We start from the raw sequence: 26,754 nt of genomic DNA on the forward strand, positions 1-26,754 counted from the left end.
TATAGACACTATACAAATCCCCTAAATTGATTTTTACTTAGGAACACTGTATATCAGAAAGTACATGTACACATTTCCCAGAAATAAAGAGACCTACGGGTGTCAAACACCTGTTACAGATTTATATTCCCAAATTCTCTGTCCAATGATTTGCAAAATAATCCAGAGAAATGAAAAGAACCTGGTACTGAACATAAAGTAGTAATAAAAATTTGCTCATTAAGTTAATTTTCTCAAAGTGCTTCAAAAAACAAATTAAATCTGACTCCTTTTTGTTTAACTGATAATTTAGTCAAAAAAATCTTTGATATTTTCATAATAAACTAACATAAACTAACATAAGCCAAGAACTCCCACTGATGCAGTGCTTAAAACTATATATTTATAATTTCCTATTTATTGGCATGAATATTTCTAAACTTAAAAACCTTCCTGGTAAGTTCTTTTAATTTCTTATGACAAAAATTTCTCACAACACACAAATATTTACAACATGTACATTGTTTTCAGTTCTTTACATTGAATCTCAAAGACAAACTTTTTTTATAGGTTACCACAGAACAAAAGCTGTGACTCATGTTTTTATTTCATAAACTATTATAAGTTAAAGTGAATAGATTTTTTTTAATATTCCTTGTAGCATTTTACAAGTGCAACAGAAAACTTGAAGAACCAAATTAAGATAGCTGTAGTTCATTAGATAAATGTTGCTTGTTGTCATCACGTTGTTCACAGCAAATTTTTGAAAAAATAAGCACCAATCATTCTTGCAAAGAACAATTTTATCTAAAAGGATTGAAAAGAGTTAAATACAAGGTTTTTAATTTACATGACAAGCAATAAATACGCTGTATCGAACCTCATCCCACACACTGCTACCCTCGTACATACAATGTACTGAAAAGTGAGCTGTCACGTATGTCATTGTATTTTTTTTTTTTTTTTTTTTTAAGAAACCAATCTGACTCCCAACCAATGGTTTGCGATATTAACAAAGGCCACAAACAGTACACCTGGGCCAGCAAACAGTGTGAAACTGACAAAACTCCAAGGGGGAAACATCTAGCAAATAAATCAAAAAGCCAAAGATCATTGCTGGTGATATTAGCATACTAGAAACCCTTAATATGCTGCTACTATGATTTGTTTTAAATTATTGTTTAGTCATATATTAAAGAGCCAGCTGATGCTCTTACAGTTAAAAAAACTGTGTAGCCACATTACTGTTTTCAACGTCCTGTGTGGAAAGTTGCTATCACTGTACAATTTTGCTTGAGCCTTTATTTCACAACAGGGCTTTACCTCTAACTCAGAATTGCACGTAAGAAGGCTATTTAAAAAGTACGATAAAAATTTGCACAAATCAGACCTCAGAATTGAGTCAGTATGCTGTACACTTTCTACAATAGTATGCTGATAAGTGAAGGGACAATAGAAGTGCTGCCACTAAACTTTCAGTTGAGGAATAATTGACTGGAATTGTTTATTTCTTTAAAGTAGTTATCGCAGGTCAAGTTAAGACCAAGAGCTTAGGCATTAAGCCTTAAAGACTGATCTTCTCTTCTCCTTGAAGAAATGTCAATATCTATAGAGTCTTTTCCAACTATTAACCTCAATCGCTTAGCTGGAGGAAGAGGAATAAAATCGTCTTCAAAGTCATCATCATAGTCATCCTCCTCTTCATCGCCCTCAGAAGAGGAGGAATCATCTGTACTTTCTTCCTCATACTGACTATAGTCATCCACCTCCATTCGAGACTCCAAGAGAGAAAGAGGATCACTGCAGCACACCCCATTTTCATGAAGCCCCTCTGTGTAAGACCCCCTATTTTCCTCATCTCGTTTTAGCTGGATTTTTAATTTTGTGGAACTACTGCCTGATCCTGAGTTAAATCCATTATTAAGCTTTGCTACATAGAGATTGTTATCGTTGTCATGGTCTTTGCTTAACTTGATGCTTATTTTTGAAGAATTCATTCCATCATTCTCTTGGTCATTTGTCTTGCTGCTGCTATCATGACGCCTACGAAGAGTCAATTTGGGAATCCCAGAGTTATTTTCTAGGATTAACTGTGCGTCATACCTTGTGATTCGCCTCTTCTTTTTACTTTTTGCAGTTCTAAAGCTGTCTTTTGTTTTGAAGCTATCTGATGTCACAACTGAACAACCGACGGGTGAAGGAGCACAGTCTGTGTAGCTCACGGGCACGCCCACAGTGCCACTGTGCTCACCCTGGTCAGCGTGGGGCCCCATCAAATCTGGTACCGCGTCGTCTTTTCCAGGAGAATCGTGCACTGGAGTAGATTCCTCTATTTTCGCAAACTGTTTCACAAGTTTCCCTTGTCGTGACTTCTTTTTGGACATGCCTATGTCACTCTTATGACACTTTGCCTCCCCCTTTTGTGCAGTCTCATGAACCAGTTCTTCCTCCTGCACCATGGGAGATGGCTGTGGCTGTTCACCACTGTCGGGGCAAGGTTCCGTCACACTGCTTTTATAGCCATCCAACGTATTTGGTTCAAGCTTGATGTCAGAGGCCTCCTTCAGATTTGTTCTTGTCCTCACTGACCGCCGAGTTATGTAGGTGCAGGGTGAGCTCTCCCCCTGCGAATGAGCACCTCTCACAGGATTCTGTCTGTGTTCTCTCGCCGCGTGTCTAGTCAAGCACCCGCTGGCAACTGCGGCTTGGGCTGGTCCCTCTGGCTCCTTATCTTTTTTAATGGGCAAATTTTTATATAGAACTACTTTAGGCTCTTTCAGTACTAAGTTTCCCATTTCGAGTTTTCTTGAAGCATTCTTTTGCTCCAGCCGCTTGCAATGATTTCTCAATTTTATCTTTGAAAGTAAAGGCTTTGCAGGCTTCTTCAGTTTCTTTGGTACCCTGGAATTATTTATATGAGTAAGCTTAGATGAGGTAGAGTTGGAAGAAGCTGGAATTCTTGACATAGATTGCCTCGTTAACGTTCTGCTCTTGCTATTCTTTTTTACGCCAACTGAAGATTTTCGGTTAGAAGCTGTAAGGTTAAAGAGAAAAAGGTGAAAAGCCTTGGTAACAGCAGAGTTCAAGAAAAGAATGCCCAAACCCAGGCTATTAGCTACAGCACGTTTAGATTACACAAACACCAACACCACGGCTCCTGCTGCAGATCCTGCCAGCACACCTGCATTCCCTGCACTGCTTCTCTTTGAAGTTCTTTTCTAATTTATGGGGCATCTATTCATTTTCGAGGTAAGTAGTTGTATGGTTAAGGAGCTTTTCACAGCAGGGACCTAGATTCCACTCTAAGCTTCTTAACCTCTCATGACACTGGCCCAAACGAATGCTTTCTTCTCCTGATTTAGTAGTTTCCCACATAAAAGATTTCAAAGAAAGTTAACATGGTTTTTTCCTTTCACAGATTCTCCTTAGTCATTTAAAATGTTTCTAAAATCCATTACTCATTAACCCAAAGGAAGTACGGCACTTGGCCATTAACATAGAATAGAAATATAATACTCACGGGCTCTAAGGAACAAATTCTATCCCAATGGTTTCAAACAAGAAAAACAGATGCTAAGAACCATATATTATCACTCTGAAAAGTACAGTCACTACCAAAAAAGAAGTGCACTATTCTAAGTTGTCCCCTTCAACCCCCTGAGGACCAGAAGAGGCAACCAGTGGGCTGTCAACTTAGAAGAGCTGCAAAGCTTACACAGCCCCGTCCCTTCAGTGACTGCCCAATGCCAACAATCACAGTGAAGGAAGATGCACGCTGCTACAATTGTACACTCTCAGGACAAAGGGAGATCCAACTTCTTTCCTCCATGGCCAGGATAGAAAAGGGTTACAATGACCCTAATGGTAATGACAACCTGAGTAGTGATGAATATGATTCAATTTGAGAATGAGTGTATTCTTATCCACTGGAATTATACAGAACTACTAGGTAGAAAATTTTTTTTAAACATAAGGATATTTAGATAATTCTTTTGCTACAGAATTTCTTTATGCTTACGAGGCTTGCCTACAATGTGGATTGAGTAGACGTGCTGTCAATATAAAGAATAAAGTTGAATGGCTTCTCAAAAGGCTTCATTTGTGACTCAAGCTTAAGTTGCTCCTGTAGTGTCTCTGACCTTGCCACTGACTTTCTGCTATGTTAATTTTTCCTCTGTATTGACATTCCGGACTATTATTTATAGAAGTCTACACAAGTCAGTTTCTCAATTACTTAGTTCTTGCATGTCCAGTTGAAAAACTTCTTCCTAATCAAAACACTCCATTTACAGATTCACTAGAGAAGCCACGATAACAAAATGAATCATCACCACCTCTCACCAGAACAGGGAGAATAAAAACAATAAAATACGGGTAAGTTCAGCACACTGCCCACCCAAGTGAGGACCAGGATCCTGCAGAAAAATCTCTGTCGCTTTCTACATGCCTCAGGTTGCCAGGGCAACTGCCATTCCTTCCGCCCAGCTAAGCAAGTAAGTTACCGTAAGAGGAGAAAGAATGCATCACAAGCATTCCAAAAATATCAAACCACCAAGAATAGAAGGCTCTGCATCTGAGGTCAGGAGTTTGAGACCAACCTGGCCAATATGGTGAAACCCTGTCTCTACTAAAAATACAAACATTAATCGGGCACGGTGGCACGTGCCTGTAATCCCAGCTACTGGGGAGGCTGAGGCAGGAGAATCACTTGAACCTGGGAGACAGAGGTTGCAGTGAGCCAAAATCGCACGACTGTACTCCAGCCTGGGTGACAAGAGTGAAACTTCCTTTCAGAAAAACAAAAACAAAAACAAAGAAGGTCCTGCACGCATAGACTGGCTCATAAATGGCTTCAGGGGACATAAACCAGCAGAATTCACAGCAAGGGGATTCACAGTTTGAACCAAGAACATACTTACACATGTGGGCTGCTACCAAGGTGGTGCCTCTTTTCACAATAGTAGGAGTGGTGGAGTTTGAATGTGATTCAATTTGAGAATGAGTGATTTATTATCCACTGGAACTATACAGAACTATGTGATAGCAAATTTTTTTTTTTAAATAATAAATTTAGAAAATAAGAAAAAATAGGGAACTCTTTGGCTAAAGGGTTTCTTTCTGCTTGCCTACAAGGTGGACTGAGTGGACGTGCTGCCAATATACACACTAGTGAAGAAAGGACTGCACTGCTTGGCTTCCCTTTGCTTGGCTCTCTCAGATGTGGCTACAATGATCCTTTGCTCATTCTATGCCTTCTCAAGGACTAATTTATGACCAAACTTAGTGGTTTCCAACCTTTGATTTCTCCTCTTTCCATTCCACTCTCATGACGTAACTGTAAGCACCCTTACACAACACTCACATCTATGTCATATTCTCAACAGCAATCCCTGCCATCTGGATCCAGCCTGCTCCTCCAATGAGACAGCCTTTGGTGATCTGACCACTTCTTGTCGTCAAACCCAGCATACACTCTTCAGCCCTTCCCTTTCTTCATTTCTCTGAATGTGACACTGATAACCACTTTTTCTTGAGAAAACCTTTCTTCTCTTGGCTGTCAAAGAGAGCACACTCTCCTGGTTCCCTTCTCCATCCCTGGCACCCTCCTTCATCAGCCCCTTAGACTGTTCTTCTTCAGGTCTGCGTAGTCCTAGGCCCCAGGTGACAAGCACCCATTCTCGCACAGCTATTACCACTTACAGGCTGACAGTTCCCAAACTCTGGCCAGACTCGCTCCTAAATTACAGAACCAGGTCACCAAATACCGACTGTCTCTAAGCCCCTAAATGGAACTCACCATCAAGTCTCCTGACGACGTCCCCTTTCGAGGTCTCCATCTTGGTCAATATCACCACATGCCCAGCTGCCAAAGCAGAAAGCTGAAGGTCCTCCTTGACTCCTGCTCTCCTTAACTGCCTCACTAAGCCAATCACCATGTGCCAAGGAGTCCACCCCTGCAATGTCACTGCAACCTGTCTACTCTTCCCTGCCTCGAATGTCACAGTCTCCTGCATGAACTATGGCAGTTTTCTTTTTCCTATTGTTTTCCCAACAATCCGTTTACCACCACATAGCCAGGATGACTTTCCTAGTGTATCATGCAGCTTCTGGGCTTTAAACCTTTCAGCAACCTAATGCCCTAAGAATGAAGTCTAAAATTTTAACCTGTGCTCACATCTCTTCTTAGCCTGTACTTTGCCATGAAGAAAAGCTTTGACTCAAACTCCCCTCTGTCTATAGAGCTGTCTGAAAGGCCCTCTGCTTTGAATAGGCTTCACTTGGCCAACTTCTCATCCCCCTGTAAGACTCAGCTTAGGCAACACCTCTCTGAGGGAGCCTCTCGGGACTTTCTCCGCAATGCCTTTCCTATGTCTTCTCACAGCACCCAAGAAGCTCCTTCCTTGGTACTTCTTATTTTTACCTGTTGGATGACTCCCATTTTATGGTGATTCTGAATTCGGCTCTCCCCATCCCATCCCTCCTTCCAAAACATTCACTGTTGACAACAGAAAACCAAAGCACTTTTATGTGTTTGTGTCTAAACTAACATAAAGTCTCCATTTTTGAGCACAAAATGGGTATGTATTTGATGCTATGTATTACATCAACACAGAGATTTCACTTACATGTTACCAATGTATTCTAATTTTGTTTGAAAAGCATTATCTCATCAAAAGCCCTGTCAAAAGGTATGCTCATCAAATCAAAGGAAAAAAAAGACAGGCAAAGAATTTGAGAAATGTGACAAAGATGAGGGTCCAGTAGAGTGACAAGAGTCCTTCACTGTCCAAAGAAGCTGCACTGTCCTGGCAGGGGTTGAGAATTTCAGACAGTGAAGGCTAAAGGAGGAAGACAGTGGCCACAACGACGAACTAAAAGTCAATGATTTTAAAAAGTCCATCAAGAAACCAAGGACTATGACCTAAGGGGTAAGATGGGCCTGTGTTTGAACTTGCCTCATATGACTTATATGCCTCGTATGACTCTTTCCCTAGTGGCTGGGACGAATCTCAAATGCATGGACCCGGACAGTAATTTTAGGTGGGGGTACACATTCTTCTCAGCAATTACTACATGCTAGGTGCTGTGCAAAATGGCCACATTCATCCTAATGAACGCTGTTGGAAGGGAATGCGATTAAAGCTTTGTGAAAACCAAGCTTACACGGACTAGCGTGCCTAAGGTCATCCATCTGGTGAATGGCAGAGATGGGACTTGTTAGGCCTTCCTGAGCATTAAAATCACTCTTATGCTGCCTATAAGGTGTACTACAGAAGAATTATGGTGTTGGCCTCAACTTCTGGGTAAATAAAGGCCCCACTGCATGCCTATTATGGTCATTTCAGGGTGTCCTCAAAATCATAAGGCAGGGTGGCACAAGACTTCCAGTCAGACAAAAGAGCTGTGACCGACACCAAAGCCTTCTTGAGCACTCAGGCTGCACTGGAAATGCACACGATCAGCGTCAACTAAGATAATACAAGGGCCACAGCTGAGCATCTCCAGAGCTTGAGGATCCAGAAGGCCTTTGACAGGTCTTTAAAGACCTCGGTCTCAAGGAGTTTACTCGGCACAAGCAGCTTTCATCTGACGTGACCAGCACAGACTGCCAATGGCTACCTGGAACGGGGTGTTAGAACTCAGAAGCAGCCCGAAGGCTCAGCAGAGTGTTCAGATCAACTCTTGACATGAGTGACAGGGCAGGAGTGAGGAGCAGTGCCCCAGCCTCTGCATCTAAGACAGGTGCTCCATAGTTAAGATCAACTTCTCCCTCTGGCCGATTCTTCTGGGGCTTGTCCTGACTTGTGGCACCTGCAGAGATCCGTGTCCGTATCTTCACAGACTGCTCGTGAGCCCCTCTCTAGTCTCACCTTCCCTATCACAGCACTAACTTCAGAGGGGGCAGCCCAGTCAGCGAGGCATAAAAGGCCTGAAAAACCAGAATCCTCCAGTCCTGGCATTCTAATTCAGACCTGTGGACTGGATTTGTGAAAACGGATTCCTTGTTGTCTCTACTTCTGGATGCTAAAGCAAAGTCACACTGCAGCTCTCAAGGCACTTTCCGAAAAAGCACCTGTATGGAAGAAAATTTTTCTTCCAACTACTCAGAACATTTCTTTATACATGTGTTCAAAGAAAGCGGTTCCTCTATCAGCTGCTAAATTCTAAACGCACCACAGGAAAAAGATGAACAGCCACACAGAAAAAGCACTCCGCAAACACACACACAGCATGTGCACCCACCACCCTGGGAGGAGGGCCTGGCAGTGCTGGCTTTCCTGCAAGCTGTGGCTTCCAGAGCCTTTCTTTCAGACAGGTGGAGGGGATGGCTGAGACAAACACCAAAAGAAATACAGCCTAAGAGAACGCATGTAAGAACTCAAGAAATCCTTATGTGAACATGACTTAACATACAATGGTCTCAGAGACAACTAAAGCCTTGAGCTCCTTCAGAGAGCACTGAGCCATGCCTATCCACTCTGCCCATGACCTCAGTTAGTCATACTGACCCTTGGATTGCTCCAATCACGCTGCAGAAAGGGAATTTGAATAAGCCAAGCACCCCAGTATCAGCAGTCACTGCAAAATGTGCACCTTTCTTCTGTAATGCTGAGACTCCAGCTTAAAGCGATTATTCAGTCCCTCTGAACTTGAAAGCCCGTTCCTCCAGTTTGTTCTGCTTACTTGTGCACCTGTCTTATCCTGGAGCTAAGGCATACAGCTCCCCGAGGAAAGGGCCCAAGTCTCAAACATCTTTGTATGTCTTCAAGAACTAGCAGGATTTCAGTAAGTATTTAGTTTATTAACATATATTCCCAAATATTTGGTTTAATAAATATTAATAAATATTAGTACACCCAACATCTTCCAAAATTTGTATTCTTATCTTTTAAACTAAGTAGTATATTGAGTTCAGTAGCTATACACTAGTAATAAAGTTACTACTTAAGCATAAAAAACCTACGTCACATAGCCATTCAACATGGGCAACTTTGTGGCTGTCTCCATATACAGATGGCAGCACGAACCTAAGTGTTTTTGTTTAAAAATCACAGGTCTCTGGCCGGGTGCAGTGGCTCACGCCTATAATCCCAGCACTTTGGGAGGCCGAGGCAAGGCGGATCACCTGAGGTCAGGAGATTGAGACCATCCTGGACAACATGGTGAAACCCCGTCTCTACTAAAAATACAAAAATTAGCTGGATGTGGTGGCACGTGCCTGTAATCCCAGCTACTTGGGAGGCTGAGGCAGGAGAATCACTTGAACCTGGGAGGTGGAGGCTGCAGTGAGCTGAGAGTGCGCCACTGCACTCCAGCCTGGGGACAGAGCGAGACTGTCTCAAAAAAAAAAAATAAAAACAAAAAAACCCCACAAAAACCAGGTCTTACTATGTTGCCCAGGCTGGTCTCAAACTCCTGGGCTCAAGTGACCCTCCCACCTCAGCCTCCCATGTAGCTGGGGCTACAGGCGTGCCACCATGCCTGGCTTTTAAGTGTTTTTATGTCTGCATTTATAAAATGGGCTTCACAAGTCTCCAGTTTCACCAAGGAACCAGACTCAGAAAACAAATGGTCGTTATGCTGCATTTATTATGAGAATCAACAGTCAACAGTTAATGATTGACTAACTCTGGTTGTTCACTCTGGACATTAACGAAAAAGACTGGAATAGGGCTACAGCACTGCTTTTACGCTACACGGGTTATGCTTGGACTCTGACTCCCAGCAGCAGGTAGATTCAGGAATTCATGGCAGTGACATTCACCATCATGGGAAACACCTTCCCTTTTCTTCAGGATTCTCTGTAGTGGAAGAGAGTGCCCAGTGGTGGGCTGAGAACATCTGAAAGTAGGGAGAAGAACCTAAAATAATCAGTATCTCAGAGGGCTCTAAGGTGCCAAGAAGTCTCACTGGACATTTAAGTGCCAACAAAGGCATACTTTCGGAATCGCCAAGTCAAAACTTTCTAACTTCTGTCTCTCTCAGAGACAAGTGAGACTCAAGAGTCTACTGCTTTAGTGGCAACTACAGAAAACTGGTGTTACCCAGAAAAACAGGAGCAATTAGAAATGGTTCCAATATTTCAAAGCTCCACAAACAGGATGTGCTTTCCTTTGCCCATTTAGAGTTTCTTCTCTTTCCTTTCTTTGTTTAGTCTTCGTTCTTTTTCAGTTTCCATCAGATCTTGCCCCCACACACCACTGGAATCTCAGAGGTTGCTTCTTTCTCCTTTCCATCTTTACTCCTACTTTCTGGAGTAGCCAATACAGCATGTCACAATACGGCACTGTTCAAAATGCTCCTCTATCACAATTCTGAGTCTGGTACTGGTGGTCTGCTGAACTGAGTCAGTTCGTTTTGAAAAAGGTCAGCAAGCAATGAAAAGGTGGAAGCCTTGAGGCCAGAAGCTATGAATTCCCCAAGTCCATCATCTTTTCTAACAAACTGGCTAGGCATTGGAATGTATAGAGTCTAATAATTCTACTCAGTCCTTTTGTCTTCTTGCAGGACCTAGCGACATCATCACAGTCTCTAACACCTTGAAAATCTTTAAAACATATGATGACCTTGGAACATATGATGAAGAACTCATATCCAGTTACCAAGGTATTCAAGCAAAATAGTCTAGAGGACGGTACTGAAGTTAGAGGTGGGATACAGACTGTGCCTCTACTCAAATCACGTCTAGAGCCTTGAAGTGCTGCCAAAGCTCACAAGTCCCAGTCTCTCTGAGTATTTAAAAGTTTAAAACTACTGAAGCACACTTTATAAAGCAAATTGTGTGAAAAAACTTTTAAAAGATATGCTTATCAAATCTCCCTTACTTACTTGCATTGTTTTTTTCCTGAGTGGTATCTGCATCAGTGTTAGAGCTGACAGATTGACTGTCTGAATTTTTGCTGCTGTCACCTAACTTTTTAAGCCTATTTAAACGTTTATCTGTTTCTCTGAGTCCATATTTGCTATTGATAACAGGAGCAGGCGCAGGCAGTCCCACTCTGGATTTAAAAGCACCAGTTCCCCGTCTGAAAGAGAAAATAGCACAGATTAAACAAACAGAACACACTTTCTTATAATAAGCTTAACTGCTGAGGGTACTTGGCTACAGGTTAACAGATGTGATGAGCTGCTGAGGCCTTAATCACCACTGGAAACCCAAGACTAGAACTCACAAAAGAAACTGTCTATATTATAAAAGTAACTTTAAATCTATACTTAAAATAATAAAACAACTTGCTATGACTATTATCAATTGCTAATTGCCTATGAGAAACTACTGGACCTTGTAAAATTTTTTTCTTTTCTTTTCTTTTTTTTTTTTTTGAGACAGGGTCTCACTCTACCGCCCAGGCTGGAGTGCAGTGGCATGATCATGGCTCACTGCAGCCTCAACCTCTCAGGCTCACAGAGTCGTCCCACCTCAGCATCCTGTGTATCTGGGGTGTATCAGATAAGAGTGTACCACCACCACCGACTAATTTTTAAATTTTTTTTGTAGAGATGGGGTCTCACTATGTTGCCCAGGCTGGTCTCTAACTGCTGGGCTCAAGGGATCTTCCCAGGTGGATCTCCCAAAGTGTTGGATTTACAGGCATGAGCCACCACGCCCAGCCCTTTAATAAACATTGCCAGATTACTTTGCCATAGGGATAGAGCAAATCATGGTCCTACTGGCATGGTGTGAGTTCCTGCTTCTCCACATCCTCATCAACGGTACATTGTACCCCTTAAATTTTGCCAAAGTGGGTCAGGCGTGGTGGCTCACACCTATAATCCCAGCACGTTGGGAGGCTGAGGCAGGTGGATCACGAGGTCAAGAGATAAAGAGACCATCCTGGTGAACATGGTGAAACCCTAACTCTACTAAAAACACACAAAAAAATTAGCCTGGTGTGATGGCGGGCACCTGTAGTCCCAGCTACTCGGGAGGCTGAGGCAGAAGAATTGCGTGAACCTGGAAGGTGAAGTTTGCAGTGAGTCGAGATCAAAACTTAGACAGAGCAAGACTCCGTCTACAAAAAAAAGAAAAAAATTCTTTTTTGCCAAAGTGATGAGTGAAAATGAATACCTAATCTCGTTTTAATTTCATTTATGGCCATTTTTTTCCTGTGAAGCATCTCTGCATCTCTTTTTCCTTTACCTTTTTTCCTATTTGACTATGTCTTTTCCTTATAAGCTTATAGGAGCTTTTTGTTATTAGGATTTTTTATTTTTTTTTGAGACACAGTCTTGCTGTGTCGCCCAGGCTGGAGTGCAATGGTGTGATCTTGGCTCACTGCAACCCCTGCCTCCAGGGTGCAAGTGATTCTCCTGCCTCAGCCTCCTGAGTAGCTGGAATTACAGGCGCGCACCACCACACCTGGCTAATTTTTGTATTTTTAGTAGAGACGGGGTTTTGCCATGTTGGCCAGGCTGGTCTCGAACTCCTGACCTCAGGTGATCCACCTGCCTCAGCCTCCCAAAGTGCTGGGACTATAGGCGTGAGTCACATGTGCGTGGCCTTTGCTTTAAGTTTTCTAGAGTAAAATGTGCAGTACTTATGAACATATTACAATTACTATTGTCAGTATAGTGTAGCAGAGAAACACGCTTCAAATGTATCCTGGAGAGTCTAGCGAGACTCAGTGTCTCTGCACACGCGATTCTGTCCATTCTCACTTCTTCACGGAGCCTCTTCCTTTTACCCTTGGCTCTCAGCACAGTGTGTGTGTCCCCTTCACTGAACTGCCCTGACAGCTGGCACTGTGCTGGTCTTGTTTATCCTGCATGCACTTGGCCTAACACTAAGTAACTGTTTAGTTAATATGTAATGAATAACGGAATGAGCTCCTAGATGCATCTTCCCAGCTAATTTCTGTAAAGGCAGAAACAATTTGGTGTTTCTGAGTACTTCAAAATATGCAGCCAATCTTGAAATCAAACTGCTCAAACAGTCTGACAAGAGCCATGGCCACTATTCTCCATCATGCTGTTCCATTTAAAAAGGACTTACACACGTTTCTATCTACTTCTCACACTAACCCTGTGGAGTAGGTGGGATTATCCTCATTTTCACCAGTGAGAAAACAGAGGCTCATGAAAGAGAACTAATCTGCTCAAGGAAAATGACTATACCTGCAGTTCTAAACCAGGTAAAGAGCCGTTTCGGTGTTGGTTTGGAATCCTGAGATCGTGGTTAGGTTTTTCAGGACCGCCTCCAAAAACTGCATTATATATATTTACTCTATTCATTCATTTACCAAATATTTATCAAGGACTTACTATGCATCAGGATACTGTTCTGTATTCTGGGGATATAGCGGAAAATGAAACAGATACAAGCCCCTGCCTTCATGGAGCTTATATTCTAATGGGAAAATAACCAGAAACCAATTATTGTAGTTAACATTTGTGTATTAACTGTGTGCTATTCTACATGCTTTACAGGAAATAACAAATTTAATCTTCACATCAACCCTACAAAATAGGTTCTGATGTTATCCCCATTTTACAGATGGGGAAATTAAGGCACAAAGCAGCTAAGTGACTTTCCCTACACATCACATAGCTAATGAAATGCAGAGTTGCAGGATTCCAACCCAGGCGGTCTGATTTCAGATGACAGGCACTTAACTGTTATACTGTTTCCTCTACAAAATGATTTTGAAGAATTATTGAACTACAATTAAACTACTTTACAGATTAAAGGGTATTCTGTGGACTGGTAGAAGATCTAACCAACATGTGAGTAATTTTTATGTAGAAAAAGATAAACTTTATGTCCCTCTGCCCTGGGACAGAGGGGCAGCAGCACTAGGAACTGGTTTTCTGCCACATCTTTATGGCAAGGAGCCCACTCAATGCTGGGAGAGAGATGGCTACGGTAGCACTGTGACTTTATGACTCCATCCTCTCTCACCACACAGGTGGAAATCCCTGGCTATCCAGAAAGGAGGGAAATGGCGACTGGGGTACCTGCCCACTACAACCTCTAGGCTGGCTATTTGTAGGTGTTTTAAAGTGGGAGAAGTGACACTAATAACTTTGATCATAACTCCAAAAGCAGTATGAAGTGGAAAGAATGAGGACTCTGAAGTTAGGCTGACTAGGGTCTGATACTTATGTTCTGGTACTTGCAATGTGGGCACCTCCTAGCTCTCTCATGAATATCTGTGAGAACTGAACAAGGTGGGGTGAGTAAAGTGCCTGGCACAGTGCAAGATGTGCACAATTGACTCCAGGTTTCCTTCTCTGTGGCCTGTGTGGTCTGTACTGCCTTTAAGGGGACTCTTCCTGCAGCCCTTGCCTGTCTGAGTCTGTGACACTCCCTTCATGGTGCTCTCACATACAGAAGTCACTATAATGAGCAATATGAACTGGTGGTCCTGCTAATGAAGATTCGGGGGATTTCTGTAAAGACTCCAGGACTCTTGATGAGACATAAAAAGAGGTTCCTTATTGAATGACTGACATCAGGGAACAACTCTTTAAGAACTGTGAAACCAAAATTCCAGAAGACATAGCTTGATAATATGCAAGATGACTATCAGCGGTGAACTCCACTTGACATTTTGAGTAGGGGCAGCCCCATTCTGGCATTGCGTGTGTGCATGTGTGTGAGCTATTAACCATTCTCTCCTTAAGCACATCTGTATGCTGGCCTACTCTTAGCTGGTAATATTGAGATTTTAAAGGGAAATTTTAAATTTATTTAGGGACATTCCAGTGTCCCTAAATACTTGTGCAGCATTTGACTTTGTTCATATACACTGCACCGGCTGCTATGCTGAAGAACATAAAGACTATCTCTGCATTTAAACAATGAAGAGATAATGTGAGGTTAATCCCCATAATCAGGTTGTTAACAAAAAATGTTTAGGCTGAACATTTTACTTAATATCTTACCTTTCGCAAGTGTAACACTCGCAGAACTCATTATTTTCTCCAAAGAACCCATCTCCATAATAACAAGAAATTTCTTCTCCAGGTTCAATGTCTCTTAGAGCCTTCACACATGCTGTATCTCGACCAGTAGACACAAACTAAAATAAAAGTAACTCAGTAAGAAACTCACACCTGAAGCAAAAACAAAATACTTGAAGAAAAATTTTTTAATGCTTACCTTACAATTAGGTCTGCAATCTGAAAAATGTCCAAAAGATAAAGTCAATTAACTGTTGATAAGATCTGAAACACGAACAATTATAGAAATCTGAAATAAGCTTTCCATATAACTTTACAACTTTTGATAGGAGTTTAGGTCTCAGGTTCAACTAAAGGAATATACATTTATTTTAATAAGTTTGTGGAAAAATTTCTATTTCAAATTCTCCTTTAAAGGAAGATAAAGATTTGACTGAGGTTGACAAGGCCATTCTAGCAGTTAGCAGGAATTGCCCAACACTAGCGCCAACACCTTGGAAATACAGCTTACCATGGTTTATAAACGCAGCAGGACCCAGCCAGAGTTGAGCACAGTTTTTCCTTGTGGAATACATGACACTGAAGTCGTTTTCTCCATGTCTAAGTAGCATGTTCTCCTCAATTTCTGAAAGTTCGGCAATACAACCCACCAGTAATTCTATTTTGTCATTTCGTTTCCTATTTAAAATATGTGATGTGTTAAAAATTACTAGTAATTAAATATAGTAAGGCTTCTTTTAATAAAATAATCCTGACAATAAATATCAGAAACTGAAAAGGCCTAGCTGTCTATACTTTAGTTAGCTCACTGGGATCCCCACCTGGCTATCTTCTCTTTCACCTTGGAGCTCCACAGCCTTGTGCCATGGTTACTTGTGTACCTATCTTATTCCTGCAAGAGAACGGAAACTCAACCAGGACAGGGACTATGCCACCTATGTCTCTGAAACCCCTGGTGTGGTGTTTTGCAAGCAGAAAGTACTCAAATCCTCGCGGCACTGAATTAAACTTTCTAACTGCTGGATGAAGCAGGCAGGGACCAGTGGCAGTAAGGGTTATGAGGATCTGGAATTGCGGTGCCACTCTTTAGAGCACACCATCCACTAGGAATATAATGCAAGCCAAATTTTCAATCTTAAATTTTTTAGCAGCCACATTGAGAAAGTTAAGTGAATATAGGTGAAATTACTTTAACAATTTTTTATTTTATTTTATTTGAGATGGAATCTCGCTCTGTTGCCCAGGCTGGAGTGCAGTGGCGTGATCTCGGCTCACTGCAACCTCTGCCTCCTGGGTTCAAGTGATTCTCCTGCCTCAGCCTCCCAAGTAGCTGGGACTACAGGTGCGTGCCACCACACCTAGCTAATTTTTTTTGTATTTTTACTAGAGACGGGGTTTCACCATGTTGGCCAGGATGGTCTTGATTTCTTGACGTCATGCTCCGCCCACCTGGGCCTCCCAAAGTGCTGGGACTACAGGTGAGCCACCGTGCCCGGCCAACAATATATTTTAACCCAGTATCCAAAATACGATTTCAGTAGATAATATAAGAACTATGAATGGGAATAAAATTTAATACAAAATCTGGTGTGTATAGCACACTTACAGCGCTTCTCAATTCAGACTAGCCACATTTCAAGGACTCAAGGGCTGGTGGCTACTGTACTGGACGGTACAGCTCTAGGACCTTAGATCTCAAACCTACACACCCATCTGCAACACAGGGAGCCACATAATCCAACTAGCAGGCTCAATACATCCTGAGGTAAATGAAGCACATTTCATGTACACACACTCACTCCAGAGGCCTGGCAATAAGGTTCTTTTTCTTATCCATTTTCAGATATCTGACCCCCCAAATTTTTGTGGTAGAAATATTGGAGGGTGGGTACATGAGGAGCTACATGTTTTTCCTGGGAGATAACATAAGGAACAGGCATGATAGGAAAGAAGATACAGTAGTACATTCTCTTTCATCTGTAACTTTTATCCCTTTTAGCTGGGCTCAACTCTGACGTTTTTGAGATAGAGTCTCACTCTATTGCCCAGGCTGGAGTGCAGTGGTGCGATCTCAGCTCACTATAGCCTGTCTCCTGGGTTCAAGTGATTCTCCTGCCTCAGCCACCCAAGTAGCTAGGACTACAGGTGTGCGCCACCACGCCCAGCTAATTTTTGTATTTTTAGTAGAGATGGGCTTTCACCATGTTGGCCAGGCTGGTCTTGAACTCCTGACCTAAAGTGATCCGCCTGCTTCAGCCTCCCAAAGTGTTGGGATTATAGGCGTGAGCCAATGTCCCCCACAAACTCTACTACTTTTATTGAAGCTGGCATATATACATATATATATATGTGTGTGTGTATTTATGTATTTTTAAGCAACTAATGCTTTAGGGAGGTTTCCACCCATAAAACTAGGATCATTAAGACTTTAGCCCCAACCTTTCTTCTAGGCCAGTAGAAGACTGACTGTGGAAGCCAGGTTATCTAATAATGGTGTCTACAATCCTTCAGCAATCACATCACTGAACAGGCATCCAGAGTCAATAAAGGAAAATGAAAAGCAATTTGGCCTAGAGATGGGATCTGGTTCAACTGAGACTTCTGATTTCCCCATTCTGACTCTAGCTGATGGGCCAAGGCAACAGCGATGCACTGGCTACTTCAGGGTAAACTCTGGCTTCATTCCTTACCATGAATTTCTCAGCACTTCAACAATAATTTAAAAGAGAACTTTAAATTAAATTAAAGGTTTATACTAGTAGAATAGTTACCACTCTTTTGTTGCAACTATTTTGGCTCCATTTTGTTCTGATGAGTATCTATTACATGGCAATATTTCAAATCCACTGTCAGTTGCAAACATTCGCAAATAAATAAATACCTAAAACAGGAAAAAAAAATTGATAATGACTTTAAACGGTATACCCTGCTAGACTTTCTTAGAATTATAAAAGCAAACCACCCGCAATGATGAAAAAATGTAAGATCTAGCCTGAGCAACATAGCGAGACCCTGTCTCTACAAAAAACATTAGCCAAACATGGTGGCATGTACCTTTAGTGCCAGCTACGTGGGAGGCTGAGAGGAAGAATCACTTGAGCCCAAGAGATGGAAGCTGCAGTGAGCCATATAATCAGGCCACTGCACTCCAGCCTGGGTGACAGAGCAAGATTCTGCCTCTAAAAAAAACAATAAAATAAACAAAAAAAGTAAGATCATTAAGTAACAAACTTTATTGTTACTCAAGAGTTTTGAATGTCACAATTTTTCTCATTTTGCAATATTTGCATTACGGTAACTAGCTGAACACCTCTAACCAAAAAATTCAAAATTCTCCCGTGAGCATTTCCTTTGAGTGTCACGTCAGTGTTCAAAAAGTTTCAGATTTTGGAGCATTTCAAATTTTTGGGTTAAGGGTACTCACTCTGTATGAGTACCTAATGGTTTGTTTCCCTTAAGGCTCATAATGAATTTCACCTCTATATGACAAAGTTTTCTCTCTTTTTTTGGTTTTAGAGACATGGTCTTGCTCTGTCTCCCAGGGCTGGAGTGCAGTGGCATGATCATAGCTCAGTGCAGCCTCTAACTCTTGGGCACAAGCAATGCTTCTGGCTCTGCTTCCTGAGTAGCCGGAACTACAATACAAAGGTACACACTACCATGCCTAGCTAATTTTTTTATTCTTATTTTTTTAGAGATGGAGTCTTGCTATGTTGCCCAGGCTGGTCTCGAAGTCCTGGCCTCAAGCAATACTCCCGCCTTAGCCCCCCAAAGTGCTGGGATTACAAGCATTAGCCACTGAGAATGGCCCAGTTTTTTCTCTGGACTGTCATGCAAATGACTGTATGTGTTACAAGATCTTCAGACTGATTAGTTTTATGAAAAATAAATTTAAAATTTCAGTATTAACTAACATTTAGGGTTTTAATTTACTTCACTATTCTTATCCAAATAGGTTAACAGCATCAGTCTTAATAAACTTACATGTTCTTTGAATAATTTCTCCTGCATTTTATTCTTGTTGAGAAAATAGTGCCGTGCCCATTCGCCTGAAGTCAAACATTTGAAGGCTTTCTCCAAGTGTTCATCTTTCTTAAAACGTTCAATTACTTCCTTTAGTTCTTCCTGTCTTCCTTTAATAGGCCGAAATCTGAAAGAAATCAAAACAATGAATGGGTTATCTGCCACAATCCTTGCGCCACTGATCCATCTTAAGAGATCTTGAGAAAGAGCTAATACCCTAAAAACAGCCATGGTTATCAGAGCAAAGATCTAAGAGAAGAGAACAACAATCAATAGTCTTGATTACTACCATTCAAGTAATACTGATCACCTGGATACGTAACTTCTCTTTTTTCAATCTGTTATTTTAATATTTTTATTTCACTGTTATCTCAGTAACTTCTCTTTTTTCAATCTGTTATTTTAATATTTTTATTTCACTGTTATTAACTGTGAGGTGAGCAGAGGATTCAAACAAAAGCTGTCTGATTCAGACTTACACTAGTTGTCAACTTTGGGAGACACAAAATCAAAGCTCTAGAATATAGCACACCAAATTTAGAATTAGAATGACAAGAATCTTTTTAAAACATGCAAAATCAAGCTGGAAGAGTGCCAGGCAATGAATTTCAGAAGTATGATGATGTAAACAAAACCATGCCATACACAAAAACATTCTTTATGTACACAGTTAGAAAAAACCCCAAACTAAGTATTCCAACAGGCTTTGAAACACACCTTGATGTTCTAATCACCCATGTCAAAGTCATCTTTGATGACTGCATTCAGAGAACAAAATGAGTACAAGCAGTGTAACTCTAGTGGTGAAACTGCTATACTGGTAATGTAGGAAAACTGATGGGGTAGAGTTTTTTTTTTTTTTTTTTTTTTTGAGATGGAGTCTCACTCTGTGGCCCAGGCTGGAGTGCAGTGGTGTGATCTCGGCTCACTGCAACCTCTGCCTCCCGGGTTCAAGCGATTCTCTTGCCTCAGCCTCCCATGTAGCTGGGATGACAGGCGTGTGCCACCATGCCCAGCTAATTTTTCTATTTTTAGTAGAGACCATGTTGGCCAGGCTGGTCTTGAACTCCTGACCTCAAGTGGTCTGCTCGCCTTGGCCTCCCCAAGTGCTGCGATTACAGGTGTGAGCCACTGCGCCTGGCCTGCAGGGGTAGAATTGAAAAGGCTTCCATTGTAGAATCAGCCATAATGACACCTTCAGAATATTATACGATTAGGTCTATATTAATGCATGATGCAATCATGGCCCAAGCAAGACAAATTTGTGAACCCTTCATTCTAAAGCTGTGTTTTCAGTAAAATGTGTACTATAAAGTTACTCGCATCTTAATTTCACATTTTCTTTTCATGTAAATTTCATGAAGCTAATTCTCCCAAATAAAGTTTTTATTTAAAAAAAAAGTTTTATTTTATTTTCATAAAGCTAATTCTCCCCGGATTATGGCCAGGTGTGGTGGCTCTCGCCTATAATCCCAGCACTTTGGGAGGTCGAGGCAGATGGATCACGAGGTCAGGAGATCGAGACCATCCTGGCCAACCTGGTGAAACCCCGTCTCTACTAAAATACAAAAAATTTGCCAGGCCCACGTAGTGGCACACGCCTGTAGTCCTAGCTACTCAGGAGGCTGAGGCAGGGGAATTGCTTGAACTCGAGAGGCGAAGTTGGAGTGAGCCAAGATTGCACCACTACACTTCAGCCTGGTGACAGAGTGAGACTCTGTATCAAAAAAAACAAAACAAAACAGAACAAAAACAAAACAAAACAAAATCATCCAACAGAAAAAAGGAATCACAGATTGCCATTCAAATAAAATACATTAAGAAAAAATATTAGTGGTTCAGGAGAAAAAAAACCTTTATGTGTCTTACTCTGACATTTAAAATTGTACATTTCATAAACCTGAATATGCTAAAATTGAGGTGAGATCTAGCACAAACTCTAGCAAAGGAAGCATTCAGCAGAATTTTTTTTCCTAGAGAAGCTATCATACATGTATTCATAGTATTTCAGTAAGATTTCAAGCCACAATATTTCAAAGGATTATTAGGTGCTGTGTTGTGTATACAGTGGCATATGAAGTGCTATGGTGAAAAATACAAGAGAAGACATGGCCACTGTTCTTGAATGGAAAATTTAATTGGGACTAGAAGACATATATATGCATCAAACAGTTAAGTAAGCGATCAATGTGCAAATGCATGTTAATATGCTAAAAACTGCATTGCTATAGCACCTAAAAGTATGGAAATTATAACTAGGGTGTAAAATCTACATGGGAAAGGTTTAAGAAAAGCACATTACATGCAGCTAAGAATCAAAAGTAAGGAAGAGTGAGGGGTAGTCTAAGCAGAAGATCTTAATCAAGCTGGATTCAAAGAGCTGACCAGGGTCAGCTAGTTAGCAATAATAAAGTGAAGTACCAGAATCAGGAAGAGGGAAGACATGAGGTCTTGAACAGGTATCATACTGTTTACTGGACAGGATCACTGGAAGACTTCAGGTGTATTAATGCATACTGATACTACCAGGAACTTACTAGCTACACACTCTAGTCATTTTTTTTTTAATTCAGTAATCCTGAATTCTCACAACTATTAGCTGAACCATCTGAAAGTTCAAACATATCCTAGAGATAATACTGAAGAAATGAACGGGGCCCTATTTTCCATTTTCAATCAATTGGTATACAAGCCTTTACAGAAGATAAATGCAAGTCCTTTAAACAATTCAGAACGTCTTACTAGGCTGTCAACATATGATGTCAGAGAACCACCATGAAAATAAAGAGCTGCAGAATTGGGAAAGCATCCAAATATCCATACTCAACTACTTGTAGCCATCACAACTGATTGTGTCAAGATACCATCTCCAAGAAATCCAATTTTGCTGCAATCCTACTGCAATCCTACACTACATGGTTATTTGCATACGAAGGACAGATAAGACAACAAAGCAGCTCTCAGCTAAGGCATGACCTGTTGAGCAATATGAAATATGAAATGGTGGGAAACAGATAACCCATGTTTTGTGTGGCAATCAGAAAAGCAATAGTTCACTTTAAGCAAATGCAATAAATTATCCATGCCGTTAAATGACAGGGCCACAAACGATAGAAAGGGCCAAGCTATCTTTACATGTTCAATGTGAAAGTGACCAATGGGAACATTATACAAAAATAAGTTATAGACCTGGAATGAAACTTGGCTATTTTTAATAGGCTTTATGTGTGTTCTATGCTTCCTGAAACAAGTTCATGCCTATTTAAAAATGCCTTCAGGTACCCTTAGTTTTGTTTACTTTTTATTCATAATGCCAAACAATTTATATGCTAAAACCAACACAAAACAGTCAACTCTTGATTTAGTAGTATTCTGCCTACCTTCCCTGTGTTGACTTCTGTTTCTGCTTTTCTGACTTTATTGCCTCAAACATAAATAAAACCCCTGAAACTATCCCTTGCTACCCATAGCAAGAACCTCTATTTCACTAAAAATATAAGTTGCTGTCCCAAACCTGTTAAAACTTACTGTCACACTTGGCTGCCATGGGCATGAAATGACAGTAAGGAAAAGGGGGAAGAAAATGGTTATGGGTGCAGACAGGCAGGAGATGAGACAGTTGTTTTCAATAATCCTACAGAAGTATGTAAAAGTCAGCTGGCTGACAGTCCAAATCAAATCCCATTGTAACAAATACTGTGGAAAATAAAAGTTAAGACTGTTACACCTACTAGGGCCAGGGCAAACGCACTGAGAACCTTAGGGGAATTTTTTTTTTCCTATTATTGAACAGAAAAACACCCTCTCTCCTTAACTATAATCACTCTAAATCTCCCATACAAACTGCATAAAACTATCCTTTTACTCTGGCACTTAAAGGCCAGATAATTTAGAACAGCCCTTTTGTTCCACAAATGAGGAAAATAAGGCCCAACAAGGCTGAGTAGATTGCCAATGACTTCGGGCTAATGAATGGAAGACCCGGGATTTACCCTGGCCTTTCTGGTTTCCGTTATATGACCTGGCTCAGGAGAGCCTTCCTCACATCGTTTCATGATTAGAAGAGGATTTGACTTGCATTTGCCATTGAGCGTCAGCACTGGGCCCAGACAGAGACAGCTCTAGCTTGTATACTGACAATACAGTGGAAGGGATGGATGCAAATGTAAATTTTAAAATTTTGTATTTGGGTGGGGGGGTGGGTGGCAAGGGAGGTAAGAAAAACAGTTATTTGGTATTTCCAAACCAATATGCCCCGTCCTCCCTCCCTTAATAGAAAACTTGCTACTTTAAATCAACCAAATATATCTATTTTTTCTCTTCTTACACTTCTGATCAATGGCTGGTATAAGAAAAATAAAAATGTCATTTACAATTGGTTATTATTAAAGGGGCAGAAAAAAACATATGAATTCACACTCCCACACACCTGTTCCCCACTCTTTCCAGAGACTCACTTCCCAGGTTTTCTTGCTATTTGGTTTTTCTGTCTCCCCACTGTGGCAGTGAAGAAAAGTTGTAGACTGTATTAGCTGTGCTACTGTGCCCTTCATTAGCATGCACAATCAAGAGCTGACTGGAGGGGTGGGGAACAGGAAGGGGAACAGAAAAAAGGGAGACAGGGAAGGAGAGAGGAAGAGAGAAAAATGCTCAAATATTTAAGATATAAAATAAAACCATGAGGCAACATAGTGAACACATTTCCCCCTCTGAAGAAAGTTTAGCTGCAAATCGACAGTTTGTAGACGCCGAGTGAGGAGTCACAGAGCAGCTCTTCATTCCTTCTTGACCTGAAAATAAATGAGAACCAAAAACATACCTGGCTGAGTCCTGCAACCAGTGCTCAGCTAATCACCTGGAGTGACTCCTGATCTTTTGATGATTTGTTTCTCTTAAAATCACCCTGTTATGAAGTACAAGTGGTTTTTTAAAAAATACAACTATTATCAAACTACTTGAAAAGATTTGTAAAATGTTCTAAAACTCTAATTTAAGCTGACACTTCAAATTACTTAACATAAAAGAACATTTTAAAAGGCTGGAATGGGTTAGTCAGTATCTCATTGTTTTTAACACACACTACCTACCTCACAGGGTTGTTGTGAGAAAAACTGTCAGATTTTGAAAAATGCCTTGAGCTCCTCGAAGGAAAGGCGCTATATAAATGCAAAAACAAACAACAAAAATAAAAAGCTATTTGTATAATCTGTACTTGTAATTTCTAAACAGACTTACAATATTCGTTGCTGCAAAAATCTTTAAAACTCTGTGATACTTAAGAACTTTAAGATGCCACAGATGGGCGTGGCAGGACAGAAGCCATGCTGCTGAAATTCTCTGCTTCCCATAGAACACACCTTACCATGAAGTTAGAAGCTTTGAAAACATTCTTTATGGATTCCAGTCAAGCACTTAATTTTAAAATGATATTTAAAGTGATTCATATTCATATCCAATAGTGGATATGAATAATCAAATACATATATAAGTGAAATAAAAATTAGACAGTTATAACAGTAGAAAAATGAGTAAGGACTGTACAGGCTGACATTCTGATTAGAAAAACCAAGAAAAGTTCAAAAGAGAAACTCAGTACCCTGAGGTGACTCCCCTGATGTTTAAATGCTGTCTCCTGCTCAGCTCACTGCTGGCCTAAGTCTCCTTCGCGCCTCAGGATACTGTGACATCTCAGGGTCATGCAGCCTCAAAAAGGGGGCATTACTGAAAGCATCAATCCCTTTCTTACAATATCCCGCTCCCGCTCCATTTAAAAACCAGAGGTATAAACAACTTTTTTTCTTGTTAAAAAGAAAACTTTAGGTTTCATAATTGACAAAAGTCAATTAAGTTCAAATTTCTCCCAATAAATTGAAATTAGCATTTTGTTCGTACTATTTCTAAGTATTCATGCTACAACTCTTGCTTGTTAGTAAATGTAAGGATATATTAAGATTAAAACCTATGTACTCAAAATATAGCCAGCTTTGAAAATTCTCCAATCATTAAACATCTACTGTTTCTTTTTCTTTTTTTTTTTTTTTTGGAGATAGAGTCTCACTCTGTTGCCCAGGCTGGAGTGTGGAGTGCAGTGGTGTGATCTAGGCTCACTGCAACCTCTGCCTCCCAGGTTCAAGTTATTCTCTTGCCTCAAACTCTTGAGTAGCTGGGATTAAGGGCACGCACCACCATGCCCAGCTAATTTTTGTATTTTTAGTAGAGATGGGGTTTCACCATATTGATCAGGCTGGTCTCGAACACCTGACCTCGTGATCCACCCGCCTCGGCCTCCCAAAGTGCTGGAATTACAGGCGTGAGTCATCACGCCCGGGCTAAACATCTACTATTTCTAAACATTCTTCCTGTTGGTAGACTGAAAGAAGTAAAAGGAAGGGAAAAGAATATAAAAAAAGAGAAACTAAAAAGTGACAAATTACAGGTGCATAAACATATGAACAAAGAGTGCGCTATACAAGGAACAGGCAGAGAGCTTAGAAAATTAAAATCCAAGAGCAGTACATCTTCTGGTCACTTCTTTTGCACCCCAAAGACAGAGAAGTCCATAAACTAAAAATTTAAGAAGTATTTATTGGCTATTTACTACCCTAATTAAACATTATCAGTTTTCCTTACTTTCTAAAGTCACACTCTGGTAAATTCTTGCTCAAGAGATGAAGAGCTAGAAGGGATAGTTTTATTTTCAAGTAAATTCACTAAGGTTAAATGAAAACATATACCTTTCACCAAGATTAATGTAAAGGTCATTAATAAAGTTTCTGTTCCCAAATATCAGCATACACAAGAGTGTAAAAGCACACGTAAATGGAACACTCTGGTAGGAAGTAGGCAGGCCGTCCCCTGCACTGCCACACCGGCCTGAAGTGCTGGCATTGCTACGAACCCAGGCTGCTCTCACCAGGGCAATAGAATCGTCTGTACTTCCACAGGTTATTTTAGGAACTGTATAATTAAATGTTGCACTAAAAAATATTTTAAAAATGATTTCTTCTGCAAGTTTAACCAGCTTTAATTTTAGATGCTTCAATTTCTATGGGGAAAAATCTTAGGCACTGGATGCATTTTAACTTAGGAGTCCTCAGTTAATGTCTTGAGTTCTAAAAATATTTGTGTGGTAATCCTGAAGTTTACATTTATGACTACATAGTTTTACGTGAGCCCTAGGAAACTCCTAAGGTATTTTTATCCACTTATCACATCACAGTGAAACTGAGAGGCCAGATGTTTTAGGACCTAGCTATTCCAAGTGTAGTCTGGGAGCTTGTTAGAAATGCAGAATCTCAGGCCCCAGTCCAAAGCTACTGAATCAGAACCTGCATTTCAACAAACTCCCAGGTGACTCTCATGTAAACTAATTATGAGAAGCAATGGTATAGGAGGACTTTTATAGAAAACTGGAGTGCTTCCTTTTGTTTTTTGATATAGGGTTTCACTCTGTGGCCCAGGCTGGAGTGCAGTGGTACGAATACAGCTCATTGCAGCCTCGAGCTCCTGGGCTCAAGTGATCCTCCCACCTTGCCCTCCCAAAGTGCTAGGATTACAGGCGTGAGCCACTGCAGCAGAAAACTGGAGTATTTACTATTGAAGATGCCAATAACAGGCAGCCTTCTGGAATACGGCACGGGGATTTTAGAGTACATGAAGTTCTGTCATAAGCCACTAAAACTTTCATTGTAATTTTGTTTTTTCTTCGACACTGAGTTTCACTCTTGTTGCCCAGGCTGGAGTCCAGTGGTACAATCTTGGCTCACCGCAACCTCTGCCTCCCGGGTTCAAGTGATTCTCCTGCCTCAGTCTCCTGAGTAGCTGGGAGTACAGGCATGTGCCACCACG

The 26,754-nt window shown here is 40.9% G+C and overlaps 1 protein-coding gene across 8 annotated transcripts in view; it reads right to left on the bottom strand.

The window, feature by feature from the left end:
* Positions 1-924: 924 nt before the first annotated feature.
* Positions 925-26,754, bottom strand: part of KMT5B (lysine methyltransferase 5B) — a 57,667-nt gene continuing 31,837 nt past the window's right edge. For 6 of the 8 annotated variants that reach the window (XM_055270534.2, XM_055270506.2, XM_063635791.1 and 3 more), the window contains 8 exons: positions 23,994-24,062; positions 18,868-19,033; positions 17,655-17,764; positions 15,395-15,561; positions 15,083-15,102; positions 14,866-15,002; positions 10,810-11,006; positions 925-3,013 (listed from right to left, as the gene is read on the bottom strand). In XM_055270534.2, coding sequence (XP_055126509.1) covers positions 1,530-3,013; positions 10,810-11,006; positions 14,866-15,002; positions 15,083-15,102; positions 15,395-15,561; positions 17,655-17,764; positions 18,868-19,033; positions 23,994-24,062 — 2,350 coding nt within the window. In that variant the 3' untranslated portion in view covers positions 925-1,529. Of the gene's footprint in view, positions 3,014-10,809; positions 11,007-14,865; positions 15,003-15,082; positions 15,103-15,394; positions 15,562-17,654; positions 17,765-18,867; positions 19,034-23,335; positions 23,967-23,993; positions 24,063-26,754 lie in introns of those variants that run through there. The other 2 variants (XM_055270553.2, XM_055270524.2) reach the window with 2 other exon arrangements.

Source organism: Symphalangus syndactylus, chromosome 1 (genome assembly GCF_028878055.3).
Source record: "Symphalangus syndactylus isolate Jambi chromosome 1, NHGRI_mSymSyn1-v2.1_pri, whole genome shotgun sequence".
Lineage (NCBI taxonomy): Eukaryota > Metazoa > Chordata > Mammalia > Primates > Hylobatidae > Symphalangus > Symphalangus syndactylus.